This window comes from Eublepharis macularius, chromosome 3 (assembly GCF_028583425.1).
Source record: "Eublepharis macularius isolate TG4126 chromosome 3, MPM_Emac_v1.0, whole genome shotgun sequence".
Classification (NCBI taxonomy): domain Eukaryota; kingdom Metazoa; phylum Chordata; class Lepidosauria; order Squamata; family Eublepharidae; genus Eublepharis; species Eublepharis macularius.
The window spans coordinates 154,378,124-154,392,531 of NC_072792.1; the positions used below are offsets into that span (position 1 = coordinate 154,378,124).

The following is a 14,408-nucleotide window of genomic DNA, read 5'->3' on the forward strand; positions in this document are numbered from 1 at the left end:
ACTTGTTGTGCGGAAACTTGGTGAATTTGGTCATGATCTGGTATTTGTTGCCCAGTGGCAGCTAAGACAACTATTCCATGTCTGTGCTTCTTAAAAGTAACTGGCTGGCCACTGTGAGAAACAGGATGCGGGAACAGATGGATCTTGAGAATGATTCAGCAGGGTTCTTTTTATGTTCTGAATTCTCTTTGCAACAAAAGTATCAAGACTATCTACTGAAGCAGGCAAGTTTCCAACTGAAACACATTTAGAGAATACACTATCGTCCAAGATCTTAGTTGTTAACATGAACAACTTATTTTAACAGCAAGCACTGGCTTGGATGTACTCGAGTGTTTCCACAGAGGGAAGGCTATCTGACCACAGAATAACTTTCTTGCCTACCCGTTGCTGTAGTCCAGAATGCCTTCCCCCATATAAAGGAAAATGAGAAATTCATGCTTTATGGGAAGAAATTCCTTTGTCTACAGAAACACTCCAGTGGATCCAAGGCACAAAGAGGTGCAGTTTATCAAATGTTTGTTGTGAATCCATTAGATGTTGCTGAATGTTAAAGTCAACTTGGTTAAAGTCCTGTGGAACCCGAGCTTAATTTATGTGCTAGAACATTCATGTTACGGTTGTATTGTCGAAGGCTTTCATGGCCGGAGAACAATGGTTGTTGTGGATTTTCCGGGCTGTATAGCCGTGGTCTTGGCATTGTAGTTCCTGACGTTTCGCCAGCAGCTGTGACTGGCATCTTCAGAGTTGTAGCACCAAAAGACAGAGATCTCTCAGTGTCACAGTGTGGAAAAGAAGTTGGCACGTAATTTATATCTACTTAGGAAGGTAGGGTTGGGCTGAGTCATCCTGTAAGAGTTTCCCAGGGTGTGGAATGCTAATGGAGGGAGGCTTCACTGTATCCTGAGGAGGTTCTTTTGCATATGGATTGGTGCTTGATATGCTAATCTTCTCTGCAGGGCTATTGTCGGGTATAGAGTATTTTGTTAGCCTGGTGTTTTTCAGGACTGGAAACCATGCTCTATTCATTCTTAAGACCTCTTCTTTCCTGGTGAAATTGTGCTTATGCTTATGAATTTCAATGGCTTCCCTGTGCAATCTGATGAAGTAGTTGGAAGTGTTGTCAAGTATTTTAGTGTCCTGGAATAGGATACTGTGTCCTGTTTGAGTTAGGCAATGTTCATCCACTGCTGATTTTTCCAGATGGCCAAGTCTGCAGTGTCTTTCATGTTCTTTTATTCTTGTCTGGATGCTATGCTGTGTGGTCCCGATGTAAACTTGTCCACAGCTGCAGGGTATGCGGTATACTCCTGCAGAGGTGAGGGGGTCTCTACTGTCTTTTGCTGATTGTAGCGTCTGTTGTATTTTCCCCATGGGTCTGAATACTGCTTGAAGGTTGTGCTTAAAGCACCTCTGCAGGAGTATACACTTCCAACTACTTCATCAGATTGCACAGGGAAGCCATTGAAATTCATAAGCATAAGCACAATTTCAACAGGAAAGAAGAGAACTTAAGAATGAATAGAACATGGTTTCCAGTCCTGAAAAACACCAGGCTAACAAAATACTCTATACCCGACAATAGCCCTGCAGAGAAGATTAGCATATCAAGCACCAATCCATATGCAAAAGAACCTCCTCAGGATACAGTGAAGCCTCCCTCCATTAGCATTCCACACCCTGGGAAACTCTTACAGGATGACTCAGCCCAACCCTACCTTCCTGAGTAGATATAAATTACCTGCCAACTTCTTTTCCACACTGTGACACTGAGAGATCTGTCTTTTGGTGCTACACCTCTGAAGATGCCAGTCACAGCTGCTGGCGAAATGTCAGGAACTACAATGCCAAGACCACGGCTATACAGCCCGGAAAATCCACAACAACCATGTTATGGTTGTTTATAATATCAACAATTGGCATTGTTCATACTGATATTATTATTGATGTTGTTGTTTATTTATAGTCTGCCTTTCTCACTGAGATCCAAGGTGGATTACAAAGTGTAAGTGAATACAATATAATCAATAGCTAGGACATTCACAGAGCAAAAATACAATATGACCAACAGTTAGGACATTAAATGAAAACAGATACAACATGGTATGGTAGCCACAAATTTGAAAACTAGCATAAAGCCAAACATATAGATGAAACTTTTCTGAATTAACATGTAAGTAATTAATATGACATCTTTAGCAATGTCAAATTACTCAGTAGGAGCATATCTACATCAGCAGGCAGTACCCAATAGCCTAGTCTACACTCCCTATCCCTTACCAAGGCATCTCTTTGAGTATATTTTATGACATAGCCCTATAATCTGAGTAGACAGCCCTCCTGAATAATTCAGTCTTGCATAGTTTGCAGAAAGCCAGGAGAATGAGAGCTTTCCTGACCTCCTCAGGCAGGTGGTTTGTAATATAGCTGCGGCTTTTACATTAGGCATTTCCTTCCTTTAATTTTTTCTAACTCTCAATACCAAACAAGTGTCTTATGATGGCACATTATTATTGTGCCAACAAGTATTTATGTGTTTATCTACTTTATTTCTATCCTGCCTTTCTCACTGAGACTCAGTATAAACAATATAATTAGAAAACATAAGACATCCAATAAATAATGCAATAGGATTAGGATTAGAAAAACAATGCAAAAGAAAAAGGTATCAGACACAATATAAAAAATGCTGGAAAAATATTTCACATTGTCAGCTATCAAGTGGCTTTTATTTAGATTAGTTTTAGGCAGCTAGCTGTATTGCTGTGTGGTAGAACTGCAGAATTTGAGTCCAGTAGTACCTGAGAGACTAACAAGATTTTCAGAGTGTAAGCTTTCAAGAATCAGAGTTCCCTTCTTCAGACACAAGTAGGAATGGAAATCCCCAAGCCCTCATATCTCAGCCAGAGGTGGGTGGGATGTTACAAGGTAGGGCATCAAGATGGAAAGGTACAATGCAACTTGATTAGAGCAGAAATTGGCACTGTAATGAAATAAGAATCTTAAGCCTCTGCTCAGCCTGGGGAAGGGGGGGTCAATTGTTCTGAATATGTGAATGAACTCCATTTCAGCAATCTCATGTTGTGATTTCCCCTTGATATTTCTTTGTTTGAGGACCGCCACTTTTAGGTCAGCAGTGGAATGTCCTGGAAGATTGAAACGTTCTCTCACTGGGTTTTGAGTGTTGTGATGTCTAATATAAGATTTATGTCCATGTAATCTTTTGTATAGGGACTGACCTGTTTGGCCAATGTAGAGAATAGAAGGGCATTATTGGCACTTGATGGCATACGTAACATTGTAAGACGGACAAGTGAATGAACCTGAGATGGTATAACTAGTGTTATTACATCCAGTGATCGTGCTGTTGGAGTATATATCGGGACCGAGTTGACATCTTGGTTTATTGCAGGCACTGGTCCCAGAGTCTGTGTCAGTGTTGGGAAGTACACTATTATGAGTGAGAAATTGTTTAAGATTAAGAAGCTGTTTGTGGGCAAGAAAAGAATTGCCTCCCAATGCTGTGAGAGAAGAGAATCATTGTCCAACAGAGGTTGCAAGTTATTAATGATATGTTAGTTTGAGTTGAGGGCTGTATGTGACCACCAATGGTGTTCATTTGGGCCTGTCTTGTAGCAGGTCATCCCTTGGTATCATTCTGGCTTTGTCAATCTGTTTCCTTGCTACATCAAGGAGGTACTGTAGTTCCAAAAATGTCTGATGTAGATCCTGTAGTTGAGAACCTCTGTCAGAGGGATTGGAACAGATGCAGTTATGACATAGAGGTTGGCTGTAGACGATGGATTATTTGGTGTGTTTGGGATGGTGACTGGAGGCATATAGATATGTTTGCCAATTGGTAGGTTTCTGGTATAAGGTGGTTCTTAAGCATCCTTCATGTATTTGTACTATGGTGTCTAGAAAATGTACTTCCTGTATGGATTGATTCATGGCCAGGTTGATGGTGGGGTGGAAGTTGCTGAAGGCCTGGTGAAATTCCTCCAGTGCTTCTTTCCCTTGGGTCCAGATGATGAAAATGTCAGCAATAAATCTCAGGTACAAGAGGGGAGTTAGTGGGTGGGAGCTGAGAAAGCACTGTTCCAAGTCAGCCATGAAAATGTTGGTGTATTGTGGTGCCATGCAAGTGCCCATGGCTGTGCCGATGATTTGAAGGAATACATTTTCATTGTACCTTTATGTCCTGATGGCTACCCACCTTTGTCTGGGATGTAAGGGCTCAGGGATCTCTGTTCCTATTCATGTCTGAAGAAGTGCGCTCTGACTCTCAAAAGCTTATATTCTTAAAATCTTGTTGATCTTTAAGGTGCCATTGGACTCAAATCCTGCTTATTTAGATTAGTTTCATCAATGCTTAAAGATGGAGAATTATTAGTTTATTAGAAATGACATCTGTCAGTCTGATGGTCCCATGAACCCCTGCAGAGAGATGTCAGTTTATGAGAGCAGGCATAAAGGATCCTTATAATACATGAAGGGCAATCCTTGCTAATCTGTCAGATATAAGGATACTTCTCAAATTCTGTTCATGATAGTATTATGGACCCCATTTCAGATCATGCAGTCTACTGAACAGTGGTGAATTAGTCCGCTTATCTCTGTTGCAACACTCACCCGACTAGAATCTCAAGTTATCACTGAATAAACCATGAATAGTAATTGCCAACGCTAATAATTTTTCTTGTAAACATTTTTTTCTGTCTAGAGAAGCAAAAGAGGCACCATAACTTCAAGCATTAACCAAAAGAATTATGAAGCCAATGTATTCTACAGTATTCTTGTTGTTGATAAAGTCCGTGATATTGATAAAGGGCAGTATACTTGCAATGTGAAGAGTGGCCCGTCTCTTAGATCGGTTAACACAACTGTCCATGTTTATGGTAAGAAATACTATGGAATGTGCTATTTATGGAGTTTGTGGACCTTGTTTCTGGTTTTTTTCAACTGTCATTTAAAATATTAAATGGATTTTAATTTTCGGCCAGCTGCTGGGAGGGCCTACCTTGAACAGAAAGCTGCTGCAAATGAACTACTCATCACATGGTACCAATCACCTCACCAAGTGATTTAAAGTGACCTCCATATGGTGGCTGTAACTCTCCCAAACAAATTACCACTTTCATTAATCCCAAGTGGAAAATGATGGTTATTCCCATAGTCCTAAGTCTATACTCAGCTCTTGTTTAGTGAATACCTATGACACTCATAGGACAAAACCATTCAAGAAGCCTTTGTGTAAGGGGTTGTTTTAAGATTGTATATTATACCATAATATCCCATTGTGCTTATTTGATGTATTTATTCTTAATCAAAATGACTATCTTCATTGCACCATATTCTTTTTTTAAGATAAAGCATTCATCACATTGAAGCACCGAAAGAAAAATGTGCTGGACATTATATCTGGCAAGAAATCCTATCGAATTTCTATGAAAGTGAAAGCATTTCCCACACCTGAGGTTATATGGTAGGAAAACAGTTTCTTCTGCATAGACAAAGAAAACTATTTACTTGGAAAGATATTGCTTAAGATTAACTATTTTACTGCTGAGTAGAGTAAAGGTGTCTTAATATAGATTTGGCATTTAAAGGAATAAAATTGTACTGCATGTTCCACTATCTCAAGATACACAAAATAGTCTTATTCATTTCTGTGTAGTTTTGGCTATCATTGAAGGCACACTGATGAACCAGTGTACTGTAGTGCTTAGAATATTGGACTAGGATCGAAGAGACCTGGACTCGCCTCTGCCAAGAATCATAGTATGGCCTTAAACCAGATGCTTCTTCTCAGCTTCCTTGAACTCCTCAGAGAAGACAGATAGATATTACACTAGCAAATCTTAAACACTAGCAACAAATCTTAAACACTAGCAAATGTCTTGAACACTAGCAAATCATTAAGTACGAAATGTTTAGTTATTTAGTACTGAGTCCTGATGTTCAGTCATGAATCTCTGGCTTATTCAGGGCATCTTCTCTGTTGTGTCCTCAATGATAATCATTAGAATAAGGAGGCAGCACAGTTTGAAACAGGAGTACAGTTTAATGTCTGTGTAGAGCTTCCTTTCTCCCTGTTCTTGCTCATACTAAGTTCTGGAGTGGGCTGTCTAAAACATTGGCCCGGATTAAAGGAATAGAGTTGTAAAAAAAAAAATCACATCCCACTGAACTCATATTTACACATCTAATTCTTATGTTTAAAATCTCTTGAGGTGTACGGTGAGAAATTGTAAGGAAATCTCCAAGGAAAAGATATACTGCTATCAGCTCCTTCAAACAGTTCACTTATGCTTTATTGTTAGGATTTTTGAAACAGAAAGGCATTGTATCACATATGCTACAGCATATCATAGCTGAAAAATAAGGATACTTGAATACTTTTAGCAGCCCTGCTACAAACTGTTCACAGCTTTTTTTGCCTGATATATATCAACTTGCCAACTTTGTAACATTTTTGTTGCTTTGTCTTTAATTGTGGAAGTAAATGTTACAATTAGTCAATGCTATAGAGCTGATCACCTTTAAAGGCACAGCCACAGGTGTTGGTTGAAAAGCTGACAAGTCTGGTTGTCGGGCAGGAATTAATTTACTCTCTACTAGCCTGTTGGAAACTGGCTTCTGAAGCAAGATGTTGTAGTAAGCTGTTCATAGCCATTTCCTTTTTATACTGAATTTGCTAACACAATGGAAAGAAAGCTAGTGTGCACCCTAAACATTTTAAAAGACATTTTCCAAAGACAAAATACGGACAATGTACCAGATACTGGAACAACAAAATGGAAACTGTTCTTAGAACAGTAGAGGTGTATGGTAACACAGAAAGTCATTTGGAAGGTCCTACCCATTGTCATTTTAATTGGAAGACCTTTTTTCTTCATAATAAAAGGTGAAAATTGTAAGGTGGACATTTTATTGGGGAGAGCAAGAGCTGAGCTATAGTAAAGACTTCTCACTAGAGAAATCAAATTCTTCAGGTCTTTTGTTCTGAGAAAAGACTCATGAACATGTCCAAGAGACAATGCTTGAGACCCTGTTCTCTCTCTCTCTCTCTCTCTTTAAGTAGATCAGATTACAGCATGATATCCTGCTCCCCTGGCAGGAGAATATTCTTACCTCTCCCAGATGGATCTAAAGCTATAGGGTCATGCACTATCATGTTGATTTTTCTTGACTGCTCAGTGTAAGTGGTGTAATTTATTGGAGGAGGAACTTCCCCTGATGCAACCCAATCCCTTTTGGCACATCTATTGTTGTCTTTTGGAAAGTTTTTGTGTGAGGCCACACCCTTCCTAATCTCATAGGTTTCTCCCTGCCTATACTTCCTCTTAGAGCAGATCAACACTATTAAAGGAGAGCCACATTTAGATTTGGGTTCACTATGTGAATGAGTATTCCGCTGGAAATCTATGCAGCTTTGCCTGATTATGAAGTGACATATCAAATATTGTTATGAAAAACAAACAAAAATTATTATAACAAGTTCTGGGTTCTTGATTTTTGTGTGTGTGTGTCCCATAAAGTCTGTACTTGTTTCATAGCTTGTTCCACACAAACACTCTACTAGCCACAAGCTGTTTCTAGTATGGAATTTGTATGCTCTACTTTTCAGGCTTTTTGCATTACTTTTATATGAAACAATGTTTCAGTGTTTCTTATTTTTGCTTGTAAAAAGGGTGGCTATGGCTGAAGTTATTAATTTCTAACGCAGGCTTATTAGGATAACAATTCATTACAAGGAAGTGCAATGTTATTTCACAATATCTGTAGCCAGATTATAATTTTGCTCCAGTCCTGTGTTTTGTTTTGTTTTGTTTTGTTTTGTTTTAAATGGAACATAAACAGTACAAGTTCAAGACAGCAGTGATGTTGTATTGCCAGTGTTAGGCTGTGCTGATACACCTTTTTGAGGGCTCTGGGGCTTTTAAATGTAGCTTCACACATTATAGATTATCAGTTGTTTAGCATGTGTCTCATTGTGCACACTCTAACATGGGAAGCAGATATGGGGATTTATTTCATTTTATGCACACCATGCATGATTGATGCAGATAGCAACGATTGACTCCAAAGTGAAATAAATATATATTTAACTGTATAAGTTACATCATATTGCATGCCAGGAATTTAACTCAGAAATGTACCATGTACATCTGCTGTATTCAAGTAGTTTTGTGTAGTGGTTAAGACCAGTGGGACTCTAATCTGGAGAACCGGGTTTGATTCTCCACTCCTCCAACTGAAGCCAGCTGGGTGACCTTGGGTAAGTCACAGCTTCTCAGAACTCTCTCAGCCCCACCCACCTCACAGGGTGTTCGTTGTGGGGATGATAATAACATACTTTGTAAACCACTCTTAGTGGGTGTTAAATTGCCCTGAAGGGTGGTATATACATCGAATGTTATTATTTATTATTATTATTGCTGTAAAAGGAAGCAACTCTGAGACTGGAGTTAACAATAAGCCTGGAAGGAAAATGGCCTACCCCTTTAATGGAAGCTTAATGAGATATTATTTACCAGGTGATGTTACTTACCTTGATGCCATGAAAAGCTTCAGCTTCCCATTTCCACATATTAAGTCTCTAGCCCCTTCTGCACTCCAGACTTACTCCTCATTTTTCAAGAAGTCAAGCTGAAACCAATTCAATCAACTTGGCCACATTCCTTCCATGCCTCTTCCATGTAATGGTGGTGTGGTGTTGCTTTATTTATTCTGCTCCATACTCCAATAAATCAGAATTGAACAGCATATAGTGAATCGTTCAATTGCTGGAATGCTGAAGGGGTTGCTATTCCTGGAATTTCTCCCTCTTGGCCCCCTCTTTGTTAATCTGATTCGGCTCTGTTCTTACCCCTATACAATATTCCAATCCTTATAAACACAGAAAAATGAAAGTGATGAGGAATTCTGCACCACCTGCATGCTTGCAAACCATTAGTGCATCGATTCAATGGATTTAGAAAAAAAATTAAAAGGGGTGGAGGGAGGGAAAGGGGGAAAGAGGGAGTGGCTGTATAGATGATAGTGGCCAATCACAAAGAAGTGGGCTGGCAGGGGGCAGGAGAGGACTGAGCACTAAAACCTGGCATAAAGATTATGCATGGGGTGAGGATGGGGAAACACTGACTGGAAAATGGCTTTAAAAAGAAGTTGGAAAAGTACTCCCAGAAAACCCAGGAAAAATCCACAAAAAAAGGACCCACAACTAATGGCACAAAATAGGGTGTGGAGGATTGCAAATAAATTGAGTTTAGAGAATGAACCAGCAAAATTAATTGGTGTGGAAAGGGTTTAAGTTAAAGGGACCGGATGTCTTTCTCCAGGCCTGTTGCCAAATATTTATTTATTTACCTTCTTTATACCTTGCTTTTCTCCCCAACGGGGACTCAAAGTGGCTTATGTTTTTCTCCTCTCCTCCATTTTATCCTCAACACATAGTTTAGGCTGAATATGTATGACTGGCTCAAGGTCCCCCAGCAAGCCTCCCTGGCAGAGTGGAGATTCGAACCTGAGTCTTCCAAATCCTAGTCCAACGCTCTAACCACTATACAACACTAGCTTTCAAAGACTGGATTTCCAGTTTGTATAATGAAATGCTGCTTCATTGGAGTATTCACCAATACACATTTTAGGACTGTTTAGCACAACACATTTAGGTTGATTTTTGGTTGATTGTATTTTTGCTTGACACCACCTGGGTTGAGTGAATGAGACATACATGTACCAGCACACACAGCACAACCAATATTTCTGTAATGTGCTAATACAGAATGTAATACAGAATAATAATACATACAGAATGATTTTAAGAATCACTTTTGAAAATAGCCTAAATACTTTTTGTGTTCTGAAATAATATTAGGTGTAGGTATGGAAGGCAAAATAAAAACAGGAGTATTATTTTAAGTTACATATGCAGGTTAATTATGAGGCTTGAGGCAAATGAGACTTGACCCTTATTGATTTTAAAATGACATACAGGGATAGAGGCAGGGGAAGAGAAATGATACATCCGCTGGAACATACTTCCAGGTTGCTTTATAATAAAGCTTTGCCTGTTTGTGCAGTGTCATCTAGTTTCTCTGGGACAGAAGCGCTCTCTGGAAACGAAGAGGGAGCAATTTTAAGCAGGTGAATTTGGAAGCAAGTCCCATTTTATTAAATTGGGCTTATTCTTAGGAAAGTGTTTTTAGGATTGCAACTCTAATCTATATGCAAGCAAAATATTTCCTATGCACAGAGAACAGCTGATTTCAACCTAGTTAAAAGACAAAGCTAAGAAATACTTTAACGTACTAGCATTCTATTAAAACTATTGGATTTTTAATAACATGCTAAAATGTTTCTGTGCTTATTCTAAGCAAAGCATTGGAAATATAGCTACTCTGTTTTTAAATAGGACAATCTGAAAAAGAGTTTACGAATAGAGCACCACTAGTTAGTTTTGGATAGCGAAATACAGTATACAACTTCATTTCCATCAGTCCTGCCTTTATCATAACAGAGTCACTGTGGCCTGGTTGCATATTACAGAGGACACATAACTGCTGCCAATCCACTTGTCTCCTTTCCTCCATGCATCCCTAACAAAATTTGTGGTATGGTATGAGCTTTTGTGAGTTACAGCTCATACCCTCATTCAGAAGAAGAAGTGAGCTGTGACTCACGAAAGCTCATACCATACCACAAATTTTGTTAGTCTTATGGGTTCTACTGGACTCTTGCGCTTTCCTACTGTTAGAGACAGACTAACACGGCTACCCATCTTGATCTATCTCCATGCATCCCCTGATAACGTTTGGTAAAAGAAACACATGACACGAGGGGGTAGGGCAGTGGCTTAGTGGTAGTCAACCCGCTTTACATGAAGAAGGCCCCAAGTTTAATCCTCAACATCTCTCGTTAAAATGATTCGTTAGTAGGTGATTTGAAAGATCTCTACCAGAGACCCTGTAGAGCTGCTGCTAGTTGGAGTAGACAGTACCAACCCTGAGAAACTCTGTGACTCAGCTTTGTATGTTCAGTTACATTCACTATTTTGCTGCCCTCCCTCCAGTTCATTGGCTGCAACTTTGCAGGATATTGAGTGACACAGAACAAACTGCTGTCATATCATGTATTTCATTTATAAATAATGCAAAGGGTGTGGCTCACCAGTAGTCAATTGTTGTTATGCTCCAAGGTGAATTATAGACATGATTAAAGGACAGTGATTTGTCAGTTATTAATAATATGCTGACTTTGTTCACCACTCTTAGTGGGGCACTAATCTATTTAGAAGAACAGTATATAAGCACAGTTATTATTATTATTATTTAGTGATATTTACCCTGGGGACATGATCATGTATCAAAATGGTACATGTGGCATACAGGCAGAATAAGCAGTGTCACTATAAATGATTATAATTTGTGTTTGTCCTTGAACAGGTTGAAGGATGGCTTACCTGCTGCTGAAATGTGTGCCCGGTATAGAATTAAAAGTTATTCACTAACCATAAAACGTGTTGCAGAAGAAGATGCAGGAAATTACACTATACTACTGAGCACCCGACAATGGAACTTGCATAAAAACTTAACAGTCACACTCAGAATAAATGGTGAGTTGGTAACATAATCCATAATAATGACAACGATCAGATTCTTAGCTAGAGTTACTTCAGTTCAGCAAATGCATCAGTTCCTGCAAGCTGATTCCTATTTACATTTGAAGACAAGAAAGACTGTTTGGGTAATTTCAGTTTCTGTTGTATTCCATTTTTTGACAGTGAAACCTCAGATTTATGAAAAAATGTCCTCATTTCCTGGTCCTAATCTCTATCAAGTGGGCAGCAAGCAAACTCTGACTTGCACTGTTTATGGTATTCCTCAGCCTACAATTAAATGGACTTGGAATCCTTGCCAACAGAATCATTCCAGGTCAAGGTAGGCTATTTTGTATACTTCCCCCCAGTGCTCCCCCTTTGCTAAAGTTCATGACAAACCTCTTCCGTAAGGTTTGTAAGTCTGTTTCTGAAATTTGTGATTGTTAAAAGATATCAATCATTCTTTGAGACTATTATGTACTATGTAAATGAAACTTTCCCAGTGTAGAAGTGAGTATAGAACAACAGGCACCTTACAGTATCCTCAGTGCAGCCCAGCACACTTGGGAAGCTTGGGGTTGGCTTAGACAAACCAGTTTTCTTCAGCAACTCAGAATTCTGGTGGTTTAATGTTGGGAAGGCAGCTTCACCCCTTCCACAGCCCTGTTTAAAGTGTTGGTGGGCTGGAAAGGAATCACTTCATTCTGTTCCTTATTCTGAATAACGATAGAAAGCCAAAAGCTCACAATTTCCATTTGGAAATAAAATTTCTTGCACCAGATTAGACTAGGTTAATTTCATTCCCATTAGCACAAAAGCCTGAAAGATGCACTTTCATGCCAATTCTCTCTTCCCCAGAGAAATGACGGCTCCCAGACTCATCTGGGAGCTCGAGTCGCGGGCGATGCGGGGGAGGCGAGCAGGGACAGGGCACGGTGGCTGCCATGTTGTGGAGGGGCGGGGAGTGACCAGGGGCCAGGTGAGCATGCCCAGGCACATCCGATGCGGGCCCCTGGTCTGAGAAGCTGGCCCACACCGAGTGCCGAGGGGCGTGGGCCAGCTTCTCAGACCAGGGGCCCTTCTCAGACCGGGGGCCAGCTTCTCAGACCGGGGGCCAAGTGCCGAGGGGCATGGGCCAGCTTCTCAGACCAGGGGCCTGCATCGGATGTGCCTGGGCGTGCTCACCTGGCCCCTGATCACTCCCCACCCCTCCACAACATGGCAGCCACCGTGCCGTCCCCTCTTGCCTCCCCCGCATCGCCCACAACTCGAGCTCCCAGATGAGTCTGGGAGCCATCATTTCTTGCACTGCATCATATATCTAATTCCAAACCAGGCCACAGAGTGTGGATCAACAGATCTGCTTAAAGAGCTAAGGAGAGAGAGGAGGGTTTTCTCTACAAACATGAAGAAAGTCCCATGTTTGCAGAAAAATCTGAAATCTTAAAAAAACAAAACAATTGGGGGATTAAACTACCCAAATAACAAAAACAATGCCTGTATCTTTAAGAAAAGAATGTTCAATGAGCTCTCACTGGCCAGTTTGGAGTTTTCTAGGCAAAAGCAACAATATTACTGAGCCATGGTTTCTATAACAAAAAGCTGTGGTGAGGGAAACATGGAGACCAGAACAGCTATGGAAATGGTCCCGTCCCCCTCCCTTTTCATGTGACCTGATGGAAGAGGACTTGCCAGGGACAGCTCCAGTCACAACAACTGGAGACTATTCATGTTTCTTGGCCTGGTGCTGGTGGCCACCACACCGCTGGGTTTGGCCCCAGCAGCCGCCATTCAACTGGATCAGCTTTGGCAGCCACCAGCCACCTTGCACATGGACTCAGCCCTTGGACAGATTTTTCCTGGGGAGAGGTTGCCCAGGGAAGAGAAGGAGGGAAAGCTGAAGCCACGGGAGCAGATACAGCAAAGTTGGCTAGTGGGTGGGAAGAAGAGAAAGAAGCAGGAAAAGGGGAGAGGCTGCGGGGGCTGCCAGGAAAGGGAAAGATGAAACAGTGGGTAAGTTGTTTGCAGGATTTGTTGTGGGGAAGTTGTTTGCTGCAAACAACTGCAGGGGGAAAATGAGACCCCCCCACACACACACACAAATCCTTGTGGGGCTCCTGCTTGTAATTTCTAAATTTTATACTAACCTTTATCTTAAGCTAATGTATACTCCTTTTTAATAACCATGTATTAAAATTTAAGAATGATTTGACAGATTTTGTAAATTTGCCACAGGGGAAAAAGTTCATTACTTGCGCTTTGATTGTATGTTGCCTTGTTAGCCTTTGGGAATAAAAAAATAGAGGCTAGGCTGTAGCTCAATGGTAGAACATCTGATTTGCAATTCCTGGGGTGTCCAGTTAAAAGAACAGGTACTAAGTGATGTGAAAGAGAGAGCTGCTAGACAGAGGGCAATATAGACCTCAGTAGAACAACAGCCTCACGCAGTATAGAGCAGCTTTATATGTTCAGATAAAAACAGCAATGCTTCTTTAGAAGGTTCCTGCCAGGGGGAGGGGGGGCTCGGTCTCTAAGAAGGCAGAGCAGAATCCTTTCTGTCAAAATAAATTTAGTAGCCAAAGGAGAGCTCTCTCACCACCACTTCCTTTCAACCCAAATGCTATTGCAGATTGAGCACCATGTCTTGTCATGTTATCCCCTGAGCCAAAGATAATCCCCACTGGGCTTCAGGGCCAACAGGCAGGGGGAAACACATTCAAAATGAACCAAAGTGTGGCTTTCTGCAGGAATATTTTCAAGAGTTGACTGCTTCCCAAGTTGCTTCCTTTACACTGTAGTCACA

General features: G+C 40.6%; 1 protein-coding gene across 1 annotated transcript in view; it reads left to right on the plus strand.

Moving 5' to 3' along the window:
• FLT1 (fms related receptor tyrosine kinase 1) overlaps positions 1-14,408 on the plus strand; it is a 151,702-nt gene that overhangs the window by 36,577 nt on the left and 100,717 nt on the right. Inside the window, exons 7-10 of the mRNA XM_054973761.1 lie at positions 4,724-4,898; positions 5,368-5,485; positions 11,451-11,620; positions 11,789-11,945. Coding sequence (XP_054829736.1) covers positions 4,724-4,898; positions 5,368-5,485; positions 11,451-11,620; positions 11,789-11,945 — 620 coding nt within the window. The remainder of the gene's footprint in view (positions 1-4,723; positions 4,899-5,367; positions 5,486-11,450; positions 11,621-11,788; positions 11,946-14,408) is intronic.